This window comes from Camponotus floridanus, unplaced genomic scaffold (assembly GCF_003227725.1).
Source record: "Camponotus floridanus strain SB8 unplaced genomic scaffold, Cflo_v7.5 scaffold13, whole genome shotgun sequence".
NCBI lineage: Eukaryota > Metazoa > Arthropoda > Insecta > Hymenoptera > Formicidae > Camponotus > Camponotus floridanus.
Window position 1 is genome coordinate 2,553,532 of NW_020229248.1, and position 17,916 is coordinate 2,571,447.

At 38.0% G+C, this 17,916-nt stretch overlaps 1 protein-coding gene across 6 annotated transcripts; it reads right to left on the bottom strand.

The window, feature by feature from the left end:
• Positions 1–1,497: 1,497 nt before the first annotated feature.
• Positions 1,498–15,921, bottom strand: LOC105253400 (regulator of G-protein signaling 17). Of its 6 annotated transcripts, none has more exons than XM_011261421.3 (5): positions 14,457–15,921; positions 10,202–10,503; positions 9,512–9,523; positions 7,345–7,753; positions 1,498–5,672 (listed from the first exon to the last, which is right to left on the bottom strand). In XM_011261421.3, exons 1-5 carry the CDS (start codon positions 14,463–14,465, stop codon positions 5,430–5,432), a joined length of 975 nt encoding a protein of 324 aa, XP_011259723.1. In that variant the 5' UTR covers positions 14,466–15,921; the 3' UTR covers positions 1,498–5,429. The 6 variants fall into 6 exon arrangements, with proteins under 6 accessions (XP_011259723.1, XP_011259724.1, XP_011259722.1 ...); XM_011261422.3 differs by having other exon boundaries at positions 9,512–9,520; positions 10,199–10,503; XM_011261420.3 differs by having other exon boundaries at positions 10,199–10,503.
• Between the last annotated feature and the right edge of the window lie 1,995 nt (positions 15,922–17,916).

Sequence of the window (17,916 nt, forward strand, 5' to 3'; positions counted from 1 at the left end):
ATTGATATTCTGTCATAATATTTAACCGCATAAGTATATTATTCTAAATCAATAGATATTCATATTAATAGATGCAGTTAGTCATCAGTTTATCCTGGAGACGAAATGGATATCTGTGAGTTTCAATTATAGATTGTTTCTATATATTTTTACACTGTTTATGTCTATGATTAAATAATGTATTAAGAAAAGCAAGATCTAGCAAAGTACTTCCAAACTGCAGCTGTTCCGATTGCGATTCGATAATCACTCACAAATTGACGATTTATTTAACAACAAAATTTATACTTATTGATGTTAACAGCGATGATTTTTAATAATTCCAGTCTATAAAATCTACAAATAACACATAAATTGTGTTTTCATATTGTTAAATAATAAATAATTAATTATGATATATACACATGAAATTATATAAATATAAAAAATACATATAAAATTAAATATCGAAATTTATTAAGAGAAACTGCATTTATAAATCTGCAGTAAAATTTCTAGCATCCATGCTGTTTTACTAACAGCTGTTAATAACGAAATTCAGAAATTCTTTGTAATATCTCGTATTGTATTGATAGTTTTAAATTCTAAGATCGGTCTATGAATTATATTATCTTTCAATGATATTATCTTTCAATAATAAATTTTCAAATATAAAAACTTGCTTATTTATTATTATTATATCAACAGTAAATAAATAAGTTTTCATCATACCATCTTATTCTTATGCCCTTTCAGAAACTCCATCTGTGAAAAGTTGAGCGAGTCACTTTATGGCACACAAATTCCAAATTATTAAAAAAATAAGCTCTAAATTTATTTTAGTTTAAAGTATATTTTGGTCATGGTGTAAAAAGGTTTTATGTTATTTATTTATTTTTTTCTTTTAAGAAATAATATATATTAATATATATTAAACTTATATTTTAAGAAATAATATATATTAATATATATTAAACTTATATATTAAACTTTCACTCTCTCTAATAATTAAGTTTTCATATATTACTGAATATTCCTCCTTGTCTTCTGTTTCATATACTTCTCAAGATTGTCATAAATCCTTCTTTTATATATATATATATATATATATAAGTAATCGATATATCTCTTATTTGATAATTATAAAAATCAATATAATAAATACAGATATTTATATTATAGTGTTTATATTAATATTTATGATGATGTTCTTGATACTTCACCAGTTCACTTTTCCCAAATAGTTCAGTCTGAAAAACAGATTCGTGTTGAGCATTTCATCGAGATGAACTCGCGTTCGATCGAGAACTTTCAAAATTAAAGACACTTACCTGTATATGTCGCATCGTACGAGTTTGCTGATTGTCTCGGAAAAAAAACGAAAAATCAGAATATGCAAAGGTCGGGAGAGATTCATGCACGATCGCAGCTGTGCTGATGATGGCTCTGGCATGCCCTTACCTCTCCACCCTATATGGATCTTAAGGGAGATTTCCTCGTGAAGAAAGAAGCAGGGGATCGAAGGTTGAGAAAATTGTGCGTTTATTAGTGAAGACGACGTTCGAGCAATCTCACCGCTTAATTTCATCGACGATGCCGACGCGAGGCCTCCGGAAGCCACGTTGAGATCCTAAATGAACAGCCCTGCTGGAGACAAGAGAAGAGAGAGCGAAGAGTCTGAGCATTCTCTTCGACATTCTGTATCACAAAATTTCTATATCACATACTTCTTGCGATTTGCTTACAAAAATCGCAGCAAGTAAATGCAATTAAATATCTCTGCCTATACAAAAGAGTTTATAATAATCAATTTAATGCAGAATCACGCAGTAGCAATAATAATTACGACGATAATAATAATGAAGACAATAATAATAAGGCATTCACAAGTCTTAAAGGGACATTTACACTTATTTATACATATATCGTTATCGCTCTATCCTCTCCTCCTCTTGATCTAGTTACGCAATTCTCGTTGCTTACGATCTTCATTATGTCACGTTCGTCTTCCGCTTCGGTGTCACGCGAATACGGCATTATCGTCGACGTCAGAATTAAGATATCGACTTGAGAGATATTTACTAATTACCGTCGTCTTTCGTTTTCGGTCGCGGCGGACAGGCTGTTCTCGCGTCGAACAAAGAATCGGAGATTAAAAAGAGAGAATCGCGCTTCATTCTCTCACATTCTCACTGTTATTCCCATACGTTCGCATTCTGCACCTATTTGGAACATAGCACATGTTTTTTTGTATATTTATATATATATTTCTTTTCTCTCTTTTCATATTTATATATATATATATTTATATAATTATATTTATATTTATAATCATTAATCCTCTTCGTTCATTATATACCTATCTATATATTATCTACAGGGCAGTAGCCAAACGCTGACTGACTGTGCGAGTGTTGTCGCTTGTGCTGTCCGCTCGCGACGATGCCGACGATTTGACTAGAGAGATGCGCGCTCATTTATCGTTCGCCCTCCCATCATTGCGATGATCCTTGGGAGAGCACGTGCGCCTTTTGTGTGTGTTATGTATACGCTTGACATATCGCGAGATGTGTATACCGATGTATATATCGCGAATGGAGATTGGGCGGGCGCGCCGCGATGCGCTCGAACTTTACCGCTCTTTTGGTCGCTTTATTGATGACGACGAATATCATATCCCCGCTGTCCGTCAATGCGATTCAGCATTTTGTTGCGGAAAAGGTAAAAGCAAATACGGAAGTAATCGTTCTTTTGAGCTTACGATATGCCTCGGCCAAGCATCGCTCTCTTCTCGATCGCGACGCCAAGATCGATCTCATGATGAGATACAACAGTAGTAGCAAGTTTACGTCTGACATTTTCATCTAACGAAATGTGGCTGACACAAGTATAAACGCCGAGGAGTTTCTCAGGGAGGGGAGACATTATATTAAGCTAGATTTATATTTAACATTAGTTCCATGAGTCTGACACTTTTCTACCAACGTGCGCTCTCATTATAATGCAATGTTCGATATAAATTCTCTCTCCATCGCGCTTAAATTACTTACCGTTGTCAAATACACAATGCCATGCGATAAATCTCAGACGTAGACCTACCACGAGGAGTGTAAGATTTCTGAAAATGGAAGGTAAACTTGAAGACGAAGGCAAAATTATGTCCATGTGACGAGCGATCTGTCGAAGCACATCGCGGCCGAGAAGAAATCCTGGCGGGTAGGCATCGTGGTGCGAATCGCAAGTGATCATCAGTGACGATTGAGTCGTCGTGATTCTTTTTTTATTTTTATTTTTTTAGATTCTATTCCGTACTTATATACGAATTAAGTATATGCTAAGAAGAATGCATTCGCGCCGCGACGACTCACCGCTTTTCGCCCTTTTACTTCTCTCTTTCTCTCTCTCTTTCTCTTTTTCTCATTACATTTTTTTCTTTCTTTTTGATCCGCATCAATCAATGATGATAGTTTAATTTCGACGCTTTGATTTCGCGCGAGTTCGAGGGACACTTGGTATTTTTCTCGTATTTAGGCCTTTTTCTTCCACAATCACGCGTATCTGGATCGCATTTTCGCGTGACGATGACTAGATTAGATTTTACACGAGCGTACGCGCATTGCGTCAGCGTGAGTACGTGTGTGCGTGTCTTCTGTACGTATATATTTTATATGTGCGTGTATTTGTGTGGTCGTATGCGCGTTTGTGTGTAACATGTTCATTGAATTGAGTCGTTCTTCTCTTTGGTGATCGTCAAATTGGTTGGCTTCGACGCACGTTCGATCTTTGGTGTGTTCTCGCTGGCAGTAGCTCGATATCCGCCATGGGGATGACGCACCAGAAGCGACGAAGATCATCGTCCAACGGCAATTCTTCTGAAAGCGCGATGGAAGCGAACGCCAAGGTATATTTAACGGAGAGCCGCAATCTCCTTCTTTCTCTCCCCCTTCCTCTCTCTTTCTCGACGCTCTTCTCGTTTTTCTGAATAAGTACGTATGATTTCGCGATCCCATTTTTCCTGAGGTGAGGAAGACTCGGACGCGAACTACTGGCGATATAGAAAAACGCACGATCATAAAAAATACATTATATTTACGATGCGTTACCCTGACATTACAGCGGGCTGTAAAACAACGTTGAGACTTGATTTTCTTCCAATCACGGAAGATAAATGTCGTAGAAACAAGAGAAAGAGAGCAACCGGCAAATTCGATCTTGAGCAGATTAAATCTATACTCTCGTCAAGCCCTTGCTATAATCTAAGTTCACGGGAGACATGATCGAGTTTCATTCAAGAGCATTTTGAGAGAGAATCAATATCAATTGTTTCGCGAAGCATTGATTTGTAAGCTTGTAGCACTTTCTTTCGTGGGGAAAATTAAATATTTTCTTGGAATTTTGAATGGATAATCATATGCAGCATATTACCATTATCGCTTCAATCAAATACCTCAAATAGTTGCAATTATGTGCTACATATTAGGAATATATCATTTTGCCGCATATATTAGATTTAAATCATGGCCAATCTCTTTAGTACGGCGAGTTCAATTGGAATCACATTTTTCCTATTTTACACATGCGCATTTGATTGAAAAATAGATAAAGAGTTTTTCTAATTTTTCTTTTTTTTTCTTCCAATACTCGCTAAGAAATGAAGAGATATTTTACCTATTTGTAATGAATCATGAGATATATATATGAGCTATGTGAGATATAAGCTATGTGATTCAAATCGAATTCGTTTTCAAGAGAAGAGCGAAAAAGAGGAAGAAGGACGTGAGCTCGAGTCGATCTCCTATGCGAACCTCTAAACTATAACGGCAACGAGGGAAGATTGTGTGACTCGAAGATCGACGGACTCGGGAGATTAATGGTATTCACGGCGGTGTCCGTCATCCCCGAACGATCGCGTGACCTTCCTTTCTCCGGCTACGATCCACCGCCCTGTGTGCATCCGCTTGCACCGAATCTTTGGAAGTGGAACGTCGCGATCTGTGATCTACACGATCGACCGCGATCGCGATTTACATTCAATCCATCATCATCATCAATATTATCATTATCATCATCATCGTCATCATCATCGGTGTTGTAATGGCTCATATGCAATGACGAGCGCGATTACGTGGCCCCGTTGCGCCTTCGCGTGGAAGAGCGATTCACTGAACAAGCTCCAGGCTCCCGTATGCGAGCGATTCGAGAAACGATCAGAAAGATCGTCGTTGTCCACCCTAGAGGAATGGTCCCTCTTGGGAGAGATTAGCTTCATCAGCCATGTCCGCTTGGGCAATGATTCCTCACCTCGACGGAGGCTCTCCGTCGAGGAGAGTGTTGCCGATCGCGAACTCGCCGCCGAACGATTCTCGGCTGACCGACGCATGGTCTGAAGATGCTTTTGGTTTTGGAGGTCTTGGTTCGCGCCCCCAATGTCCTTGGACCATCCGTCACGATTACGTTGCTCCCCGCTTGCCTTTTGTCTTTCCACTACCATGCTCCTGTCCGCTGCTTGGACTAGGTGGACTGCTGCTATTCAATCTGGCTACCCTCCGGTAAATCTCGCTGTTGACGAAACGCGGATACGAGTCCCGATGCATAAGGGTGTAGATTTGTAGCTGCGCATCGTCGAAAGTATGCGGCGTAGGTTCCACCATGTTGCGATTCACGATCTCCCGTACCCGCGAATCCAGACTCACCTGCAAAAGATAAAGAGAATGAGTTGAATAAAATTTTCTGACACACATATCATCAGTTCGTTTTTTTTTTATAAGAATATCCTACCAAATTGTAAACTATTCCATCGTTTGCAAGCCTTAATCTATAGCACACTGTTTGCGTGCAATTCATATCCTTTTTACATAAAAAATGAAGGCCTTATAATACTTTATGATAACTTACACGCGTTTTATAAAGAGGTTATAACAAAAATTATATAAATTATAAAATCTTAATTTTTAATTGAATGCATAATTATGATTTTTTAAAAATAAACATGTATCTGATAGTCTAGGATAAATAGATAATTTATAAATTGATTGATTTCTTTTGATTAATTTCAAATCGATTTTACCTTAGTAGAAATGGCAAAGATCCAACACGTTCAAAGTTATAAAAGATTTAAGATGAAAAGCTTTTCGAGAATTATGGGTTGTAATATATGCACGAGATGCCTTTAGCACGATCTTTTACGTTATCTCATAAAATTATCTACATGAATGCAATAATGCACGTATACTGTACAATTTGCCATAATGTTCGAATGGTAAAAGACGATTCGTGCATTTGCCCCGTTTGGACGATTGAACAGGTCGTTAAAGAGGTCACTAGGTCACTAGGTCAGTAGGTTAATATAGAAGAAATTATACACACACAGTCACGCGCACCTGCAGTTTTTCTCGCAAACGGAACATTATATTGTAAAAGTATATCGAGAAAGACGTTACATCCCTTCACATCAAACAGTATTCCATTTTACTACATTATTTTTATAATTCTGACGTGTTCTTAATATTCGACTTTTGCATCCGATAAAATGGCGCAATTAGATTATGCATCCTATGTAATGTTATCGATTCTATCAAAGCTAACGACTCTAGAAGGGTAAACAGGAATTATTTTATGAAATATAAGTGCTTATCCTTCAGCTAGTCAAAATAACAGGTATTGATCGCATGCCATTACGTATGTCATTATATTTTACTAGATAAACAATTAGAAAAATAGAAAATTAGAAATCATATATTTCTAGGTTGATGCTATCTCTTCGATCGAATGTATATTTAATAGTATATTTTTCCAAGGAAACAGAAAATGTGTTATATCAATATCGTGTTCAATAATAAGAAAACTTATTGAACAGATATTGAATAGATATTGTTAATGTATACGCGATTTATATCGTATTATTTGATATTAAATAATATGCCAATATTTTTTATTCAGAAATGATTGCTTTATTTTCGCGAGAAAAGTTTTATTAAAACGATGTAATGAGTGTAAGCATATGTGTGTATAATTTCAACAAATTAAATTGATTAATTTGAAACACTTCAAGTTTAAATATTATAAATAAAATTGATTTGAGAATAGTATATATTTTTGAGAATAAGAATTTCCCTAATAAATATAATTGTTTTAATTTATAATTTTTTCTAGTAAATATCATTTATTTATTCTAAAAGAAACTATTATTATTTGAATATACTAAACTTATTTGAAACTCATATCGTTATTGAAATACTATCATTTAATAATATAATAAACAAAAATTAATTCATTTTGATTTTTTCCAAGTCTTTTAACAATTATACTTAATAAATACATATAGATTCTATAAATTCTCGCGACAACGAGATTTCTTTTACTCACTTCCTTCGGCGAAAGTATGGATATGTATTCGTCGTAAATGTAGCGCGCCTTCTCCTCGATTGTCTCGGGATTGCTCTCTCGCTTGAGTTGCTCGCAGGCCAGCCAGAAGGCGATGTTCTCCTCGCTGTACTCGCTCACGAGGAACTCTTTAAAGAGCTTGCGTCCGGCGGCGTTCCTCATCAGTTTGTCGAAGGACGAGCCCCAGGCTCGGATCTCTTCCAAGTTGCAACAAGCTTCCAGGCCGCCGTCGAAGCCGTCGAGTCCGTCGAGACCGTTACCTGCACCTGCACCCGCGAGATCGGTGACGCCGATGCCGCCGCCATGCTCGCCGCCGACGCCGGCGTTGCCCTTCTTCTTGCCTTGATCACCCGCTCCACCGGTACCCGAATTACCGCCGACTGCCGCCAAACTGAAACCATCAGCGTACAATTAGGTCTCGTTGTCGTTCAGGACATAAAATTGTGAAAATTGTTAAATAAATAACGAACAATTGATTTTTTGCAACAATTCAAAATTATTATTTATTATTATTATTATGTGCACAAAGATCGTTAATAAAATAACTTGTTATTTCAAAATTTATATGCAATCTCTAATACTTTTCTTACTTTACTTTACTTCGATTCTTATATTTATTAGTCTATAGTTGAAGTAAAAGTTTAGAAAATAGTAGAATGTGTTGATTTTGATTATTTTGTATTTTTTGCTATAAATAATACAATCTACTTGATCTATTTTTTTGTTATAACAGATAATGCGGCGAAAATGGATTCGGTTCTAAAAGATCGGATTGAAATTTATCACGCGTTATCATGTCGATAACAATGACCGTAAATAATTGCATTAATTGTAACAATCATGCAATGATACCTGGTTATTCTTGTTTGACAAACACAAGCATGATAAAAGAATACAAACAATGAAAATAATAATATACAGCAGGGCAGGGAAAGAGAGGGATGTGTTGAAATGAATATTAAACTTGGTAGTTTCGGGAAATGAGATGAAATGAACGGCAGGGAGCAGGAGTATAATCTAGTAGATGAATACGAATGCAATGGGGAATGATAATAAATGATTGACATTAAGATAGTTAATTTAACCGAAATTCTGATATAACGCGAGTTACAAAGGGATATGAAAAGGTGGTATTGAACTGAGAGAAGATATTAGTTGTGTCGATAACAGAATAACATGGAAGAATCGGGTCATTGGAAAATTTTCTTGTGTTCGATGATGTGGCATTTATAAACCACAAATGCAGAAATAAACGGCGATTTTAAACGATTCACATGATTTAGCCGAATGACGAAAATGAATTTCTTTCTGTTTTCTGGTTTGAATTAATTAAATTCTACATTAATTTCTAAAATTTTTTCCGTGATGAGAAAATAATATCTCGAATTTTTATATTCCTATATTTCTACATTTATATTAATATATTTTCCATTTTGTTAATATTTAATGTAAAATATTAACAAGTTACAGTCTCTATTTTTTATTTGATTAATTCCATACGTGAATGTAATTGAATGTAATATTACGTTTGCTTATGATTTTTTTATTAAAAATGTTATCAATTTTAACGATAACAATTTAACGAGAATTTTAACGATAACAATTTCTTTCAAAAAATGTGTTTGTTTTAACTTTAGACTGATATATATATAATAAGCAATTACTAAAAATTATATATTCGGATATGTTATTATTTTTTAATAAAGTTTCAAAATTTTAGACTACCATTAAGAATCAATTTGATGCCTTTGAAAGCTAAGAAAAATGCATTTGTTGCATAATATGAAACAAGTGACAAATCCTGAATGACGCTAAATTAAAGAGACTATTATACTTCAAAGTGCATTTTTAAAGATTTCTTTACTCCAATATAATAGTCAAGTATACATAGTCATGAACATATTTCCGCGGCGGCAATTCAGGAAACGCTGTCAGCATTTCAGGCAAACTCTTTCGGGTCGATGTCAGTCCAGAATGAATAAGCTATTCGCGTATAATCTGCAAAGATGGGTCGCAGAGGAAGGACGTGTGGTATGTGCATAACCCCGTTTCTGTGAGTAATACGTGCATTATGATAGCATCGTCATCGACATAATAAACAAGTAACATTAACGCAGCAAGTAACATTAACAGTCCGTGGCCTGCTTACCATTTATTCCTACTTGTAGCATGAAACATAGAAAGATAATATGTAGATACGTCTGTGGCAATAAATGGATCATACACGCGAGTTTAAAGACAATGGACCGATATCGTTTCAATGACGAGAGGTTCAGTAGATGAAGTAAGCATGAAAATAGCCACGCGCACGATAACGATAATGGCGCGTTTTACTCGTTTTCATCTACCTTGCACTAGTGATTACAATGAAAGCTCTTTGTGCCGACTTGCTTTGTCAGTCATACTCGCGACAGCGAGTATGTAGTTACAAAATGGAGAATTGAAGTTATACTTGGCACGATTCGGAAATCTACTCTTCGTGAACGATTTGCCCATTGTCATCTATGTGTATGTGAATGAAGTACTATTAATTATAGTTTAGACGCTTTGTACATCAGTGTGTTCACTTTGCGACAAGTTAAATCGATATAATCATTATTAAATAAGAACGAATCGATATTTCGTATTTATACATATTTTTAAAGGGAAAATTTTTGCGTGAAATAAGCTTTTCGTATTATAAATAAACTCTATTATTAAAGATTACATATTAATATTGTGTAAAAAAGCGCTTAGGAAAAAAAATGTCATTGCTTGATTTTTTCAGGTCAGCAGTCTCTTTTAGAATCAATCGCATTGATGTACACAAAATGCAAGAGGGCAGGATCGATAATACCACGAGCAACTGCAACAACAGCACCAGCATAGGCAACAGTTGTCCTTCTTCGATCGGCCCATGAATCCGACTGCCTGGCGTTGTTGTTGCGACTGTTGTTGTGACGCAGGCGCCTGCTGCTGTTGTTGCTGTTGCGACTGCTGCTGCTGTTGAGACGACTGTTGCGGATTACTATGCTGCATCGTGGATCCCGAGGCTTGGCCTTGGTTCTGTGCACGGAGGCGACAACCACCAGCTACACCCTCGCCGCCTGTCCCGTGACTAACGCCGATTCCCATTGCAGTTGCACCGAGTCCACTCGACATCTGCAATCGACATTCGCCCTCTGAATCGACGTACCACGTGCGAACGAGCTTATTCCGATACTAAGAATAGGTGTACTAAATCAGCGGCTTCCGGAACACAATGGACTACTTGTCGGCTTCGTGATTTGATTTATTTATGTAAAGTGGTTGACATTATAAGTTTTTATAAAAATATACTTGGAATATAAATATTAATAATATGCAATTGTTCTTTAATAAAGAGGTAAAACTGATATTGCGTCCAATTGATGCGTATAAGCCAAATTAAATAATCCTTTATATATACAGTTATAATAGAATCATTAACCGATATTAATAGTCAGATATTTTATTCTTTTTATATCTTTACTTTTTATATCTTACGTATATCTTACGTTTTATATCTTACGTTGATGTAATTAAATTAATATAAAAATATGCACAAGTGCCATTTTAACTGTAAGTCGAAAATGACTACGAAAATCACGTAAGAAAGCGACGTGGAAGAATTTCGGAAAGAGAATGGATTTATTGGATTCATCGAAATATGAAGTTATATTCAACGTGAGAATCGTAATTATTAAATTCCGATTGAAGTAATCTATATAAATTTCATGAAAAACATGATCAATCGATTTATCTATGGCAACACGATAAAATCGTTTTAATCGAAATAAGCTGACTGTACGATAATTGACACATAAGCCTTCAAAAAGCAGCCAATTAGTTGGGATACGATTGTCGTACGCTCAGCTGCACGTATCGATTGGCTCGTATTTTCAGCGCGGCCCGGCGATATCGAAATGAGAGATGTAGCCAGAGATTTATTATTCTTTCGTCGTTCCGTTCGAGGTCTCCGATATTTAAAATTCATGATCGCCAGACGGCTGAGCTGATCGATATTGGATTCTCAGAGAAAGTTTAAGGAGATGAATTAATTCCTTAATGCCATTTTTAAGAACGGTCTCAATTTGAAATCAGTACACTCTCAATCCTTTCTCAAATAAATTTTGATATTTTAATCGCGCGAGTTCTAACTTCTGTTCTAATTTCCAACGCGAATCGATAATCTGTTTTCGTATTGACTTCCTCATTTTTTAATTTATACAATATTATAGCGATAATCAACAAGAAAATATTTATCTTAACCAGAATAAAATCAGAATATGAAGTATCCTAGAATCGAGCATAATTGAGAATTTATTTTTCATACTTGAAACACGAGATACTTCGCAAATAACGCGAAACTCGCGCATAATTTCATTTCAGCATAGAGATTTTATTTCAGCGAAGAGAAAACCTTGAAGAAATATTCAGTACAGCCTGTCCATTTCTCCCTGTAAACAAAAAAAAATTCGCGGAATAAACTTTGAATATGTTGTCTGTATGATGCATGTAACTACATGCGGCCCTTTATTTTTATGCCACGTTATATATTGATGACTCGTTCTCCATGCGACCTCACGCGATAACGACGTCGTACAGTCGCTTATATGGCATGTGGGCAGAGGTTGATAAACAGCGGGCAACGACGTAAAGTGTACACGTGTAGCCGCGAGTAAACGTGACGAAGCGTACGAATGAGCTGCGTAAGGACGAGAGAGAAATAGATGGAGGAGGAGGGAAAAGGTAGATATGTGGAGCAATCAGGATCATTGAGATTAAACAGAGAACCGTTCAATTGCTTATAACACTGTATAAATCGGCGCGGTGATTTGGGATGATCGGGAAATAGAGGCCAGAAATTGCGCGTAGAGACTATGTGTAAAAACCGTATTTAGAGAACCACGGCTCTCCCATAAAAATACGCGCTCGTTTATATACACGGAGCAAATTTCAGTTCGTATCTCCGAAAACGTGACTCCAGTTACGATAGCGTAACGATATAAATTTCAATAATCTCCGAGTGTGATTTATTTTGGCAGACGTCGTGGAAACAAACCGTTGCTTACACTACAGAACACCACGAAATTTAGGAAACACTTAGAGTTGAGCGATTGATGCGAACGATGAATTTACATAAGTTTTGAACATACATAACTTTTAATAGCGCGCGTATAATGCTTAGATATAATAATAATTTGCATTTGAGTTGCACGCGAATTTCTATATCTAGAAGTTAAACAAAACTAAAATATATAAAGTGAAATATATAAAAATATTAAAAAATAAAAATTAATTTTCTTAATCAAAATTCATATTTGTTCACTAAAGATTAATTTTGATAATTAAGTAGTTAAAATAATAAGCGCAAATATTATTACTGATTTACTTTGTTTTGAATCATTAATAAACAAGATGACTCTCGTACAGACTAATACATTTTGACACGGGGGATGATTGACATTTTCGGATAAAATTTTGGACATTAATTTCGCGATCGCAGCTCCAATTGCAAACGCTGCCAATGCATTTAAAGTGATTCTGAAACGACGATAGTGTTTACGCATAGCTGCGTGTCAACATGTCAATGGCCCAATGGCGTGTTGCCTTCGTGCAGCACGCAATCGCGGAGCACGTGCAACTACAACCCTCGCTTCCCTCTCCTACAACCGCTTCGTCCGATAATCTTGTAAATTTACTTCGATCGGGGAAAGTGTACGTGCGCACATCTATATAAATTTGTTATGCTCTGCATGAGCAGTAAGCTGCAAACGTTTCGATCAAGATTTTAATAAGTGATAATAAAGCTATTACGCGTTCTCGCCTTTTCCATGCGTGTTATTATTTCAAGATTTCAGAATGCGGACAAACGTCCATAAACCTGTTGTCCAAAATTTTCCTAACTCGGATTTTTTTTTGGCTTCAAATAATATTTATATAGATTATGCATACGATAAGAGTACAAATTTCCGAATTGCTGTTTAATTTTTATCCTTATAAAAAATACTTATTGTCGGCCATTTTCTCTGGGAAAACTCGGCCCATCTGAAAACTTATTCGTAATCTACATGTTATAAATTTTATTTTAAATGAAAAATAAAGTCCAATCTGGAGTTGGGAAAATTTTGAGCAACAGCTCTGTTCGCACTTTTTACAAATTCAATTTTATGATTGTGTAAGATAATTTAAATACGATTGAATGCAATTTTGATTTTCAATATTTGATTCAATTTTGTTGTTTATATGCATATTCCTAAATTAGAAAATTATTTGTAAATTTAATTTATTATTATTATATAATACATCTTTTTAATTGGAATTTTTTTTATTAAAACAATATATTTAAAAAATTAATAATGTTCGCATGCACATCTATACGAAGAATACTATAGCGTTCCAGTTCGCTCTATTATAAAGTGAATAAGACTGCAATTAAAAAGCAAAGTGAAGGCTCAGATATAAACAATATAAGTGGAAAACGAACAGGTCGTTATGAGGCAAGCACAGTAAACAGTGCACGCAAATGTTTAAAATATTTAAATTATTTAATGAACGTTTCGGTCCTAATTTGGACCATCTTCAGCATCTATTAACAAAAATTAATTGGAAAGAAAATATATTTAAAAAATTGCATAACATTACAATGCGAAAAATTAATAAAACGATGGTAAACTTCCCTTCGGTTCTAACCGTAAAGGATTATCTCAGATGTTATGAGATAATCCATTCTTTACGATTGGAACCGGAGAGAAGTTTACCATCGTTTTATTAATTTTTCGCATCGTAATGTTATTCAATTTTTTAAATATATTTTCATTCCAATTAATTAATTTTAAATTAATTTTTATTAATAGATGCTGAAGATGGTCCAAATTAGGACCGAAGCATTCATTAAATAATTTAAATATTTTAAACATTTGCGTGCACTGTTTACTGCGCTTGGTTCATAACGGTCTATTCCTCTTCCACTTAGACTGCAATTAAATCCTTTACGGATCAACGCGATTACATGGTTCCGTACCGATCTTCAACATCCTTTCTGCGGCAAAATAACAAAATGATAATACAAGTATACAATAATTCCTCCTCACCTCTATCATGTTCCATGCGTCTGAAAGCGAGTCCAGCTCGCTTCCCGCGTCCTTAGGATCAGCCTGATCGGCGCGTGGCCGGCGCGGCGCCGAGATAGGGGGGTGCGGGTGCGGGCACGGCCGCGGCACCCCGTGCCCGCGTTCGCGAGTGTCCCTCCCGATATGCGATCGTTCCTTTAGCCCGGTCCACCCGCGGGGCCGCCTCGCCGGGCCTCGCCCGAAGCCCGCATGCTCCCAGCGCGCACCTCAGCCGAATAGCGTAACAGCCCTGGATCACGTCGTCACGAAGTCTTCACGGACTCGCGGACGGACACATAGGTACGTGCACCACGAGCCGATCGGTCGCCGAACGGATTCCTCGCCTCGGGCGAGGCGCTACTACGCCGACGATGATGGCGACGTCGCACGACGACACTCAACTGCGACGGACTCCGACGTGCGGAGGGTTACGTTGTCGATGTTGCGCATGATACCTTGCCCATTTCCCGCCTTCTTCCGCTTCTTGATGCTGCCGATCGTTCCCTCGTCGATCCGTTTCGTCGATACCACCCGTGTTACGATATCACTTTACCGTCGTCACCCTCTCTCGCGGCGCCCTCCACCCTCCTCTCTCGACGGGGTAGCCGCGCGCGCGGATCGACTGGTCGGTGTCGCGATAGGAGAGAAAGGGAGAGAAAAAGAGAGAGGCGAGAGTGCGTCGATACGAGATTCGTCACGGAGAGAAATAGGAAGCGGAGAATCCTTCTCGCTGTCGATGGCACCTGCTCTCAAGGATGAGCGAATGCGAGAAAATTCGTCGCACTCTCTGGAGATTCGCAAGTCCCGCGGTGGGATTCGGGAAATTCGTCAGTTCGGTCAACAAACTACGACCGAATCCTTGAACTTTAGGACGACGAGAATGTCGCACGCGATCGACCTATTACGTCTTTCGGCTATGCGATTTAAAGGCGCGGTCGCGCCGCGCCGCGTCACGCTCGCGGTCTTCGATCAACGCCGATCTCACACTCGGCGCTCGTTTTCCTCGCAGCTGGCGTAGGTGGTCGTACGCGGTATGACGTTCGATTTCGTCCTCCGTTACGTTTGACGAAATTATAAATAGATACTCGCGCGCCTGTTGGTACGCGAGGCGCTGGCGTGACTAGCTTGAGTGCCGCTGCTACTGCTGCTGCTGCTGCTGCCGTTGGCTTAGACCGCTGATGATGCTGTCGTTACGTCTACTTCTATTGCTGATGTTGCTGATTGCGTTGACAGACGCTCGCGGAATTCAGTTGTGCGTATTTCGCAAGCACGGAAGAAGATGAGAGAAAAGAATAAAAAAATACAAAGAAGAAGACAGGAAAAGGAAGAAAGATGATGAAAATGTTAAAGTGTTTATAATTTGACAAGAAAAGAGGAAACAGGAGAGAGTAGAAAATGAGAGAAAGGGAGGAAAGAGAGATGAAAGAGAGGAAGCAAGAGAGAGAGAGAGAGAGAGAGAGAGAGAGAGAGAGAGAGAGAGAGAGAGAGAGAGAGAGAGAGAGAGAGAAGGAAGGAGAGCGGAGCGTAAGCGAGTCGATGCGCTGGTTATTGATTGGCACAAGTCGAGAGGGAGAGACGAACTCGCGGCGCTGTCACACCGGCTAGGCAGACTGTCAAAGACTATCTTTGTGTTAACTTCCCGTCGATTGATCGCTTGATATCCTCTCGGAAGACTTTTGGACCGAGCGTCGATCTTATCTCCGCGAGATTGTTTAGGATTGGAAAAGAGATTTTTAGGAAGATCTGCTTCAGGAAGATTTAGATTAGCGATGATAATTACAGAAATATCGGCTGATTCTCTCTTACAAATATTGAAATGACGAGAGGTAGCTCTGTCATTTCGGAGTATGGACGATGTTTCTTTCTAGATCTTCGTCGAGAGGAACGTAGTACGACGGAAGCGATGCAAAATCTGACGCAAGTGTTTGTTCTGACGAAAAAAAAATATGCAGAGAACACAACCCGACAGAGAGTATCTAATCTCCAGAGTAAGAAGATCGATATATTGGTATTCGTCGCGATTGATCGCTGCGATTGTGTCTCACGATTTTATCGCACGGTTGTATTGCTGGAACACGTATCACACTGTTACATGTACGCGTGTTATATCTTATCCTTATTTTTCTCCCTCTTTCTTCCTCTAACTCTCTCTTTCTCTATTTCTCTCTCCCTCCCTCCTTATCCCACTATCCGATGCGGCGTCCAAAGGCGTATCTGGAATTATCGCGTGTCCTCTCCTAGCCACCCTTTCTCCTGCGCGGCAACCGCTCGCCCTTGCTCCACTTTACGCGTGTCCCTCGTTATCACGGCCGGACCGACCCGGACGACGATCGGGAAAGCTTCGAAAGCTCGAAAGCTCCGCGACCCGCGATGATCTGTCGTCGGCCTCTCGTCCAGAGTTGGGCCAATATGGCGGTTACACGCGCTTACACGATGCCTTGGCCACCACTGCTTGCCCGTCTCGCGGACGATTCCAGCGACGCCGACGCGAGACGCCGCGATGCGAAGCTATCCGACGCGGATGCGTCTCCGCAGATCGCCAACGCCGCCGACGCCGACGCCGACGCCGCCACCGTCGTAGAACGCCGACGCCGACGCCGACGCCGACGCCGACGCCGACGCCGACGCCGACGTTGACGCCGACGCGGTGGTCGAGCCATCGTATGAGCGTCGCGACGGCGGAGCTCGTGTTCATGATCCTGCGTGCGAATGACCCGCCAATGTTGTCGCGATCCTTTGCTATAATCACAGCGGCGTCATTATGACGCGTTATGGTCGAACAGTTGTATGAATGATTACGATGATAGAAACTCGCAACCGCGTCATTCCACTATTAGCTCCACTGAGGAAACATTATAAAAATACTATGATTTTATGACGCAATGATTTCTTAATGACAATTCCAATAGTTATAATGGAATCATTTAAAATTAAAGATAAAATGTTAATTGATTACGCTATGATTGAGGTAGACTTTCCCAAGCGCAGACAAATAAAATCATAATGAAATTTAAAAAAATATGAAGGTATCATTCAAAGAAACTGAGCAAATTTATCTGTAGTAATTATTATTTATCTATAGTAATAGTAGACAAGAATGGAGAGATGGATAAATTTGTTTTAAAATATCAAGAAGAATAATTTTAAAAAATATCAAGAAGACTTATATTAACGATCAATTAAACTATTTTTGAAATAAAATTGTGATCGAATTCTGAAAGAACATTGAATATTTCGATACGATATAGAATAATAAGCAAATCAGCTTTTAAATTATAGCGTTATTATAAATCTCAGAAAGGATTATATTATTTAATCTTTTTAAAAATGCTTAATATATTTAACTCAATTTTGTACTGAAAAGAATTTATCTCAAATTTTTTTATTTAACATTTTTATTTAAAAAGAAAAGAGGATAACGATCCATGAAATAACAATCAGA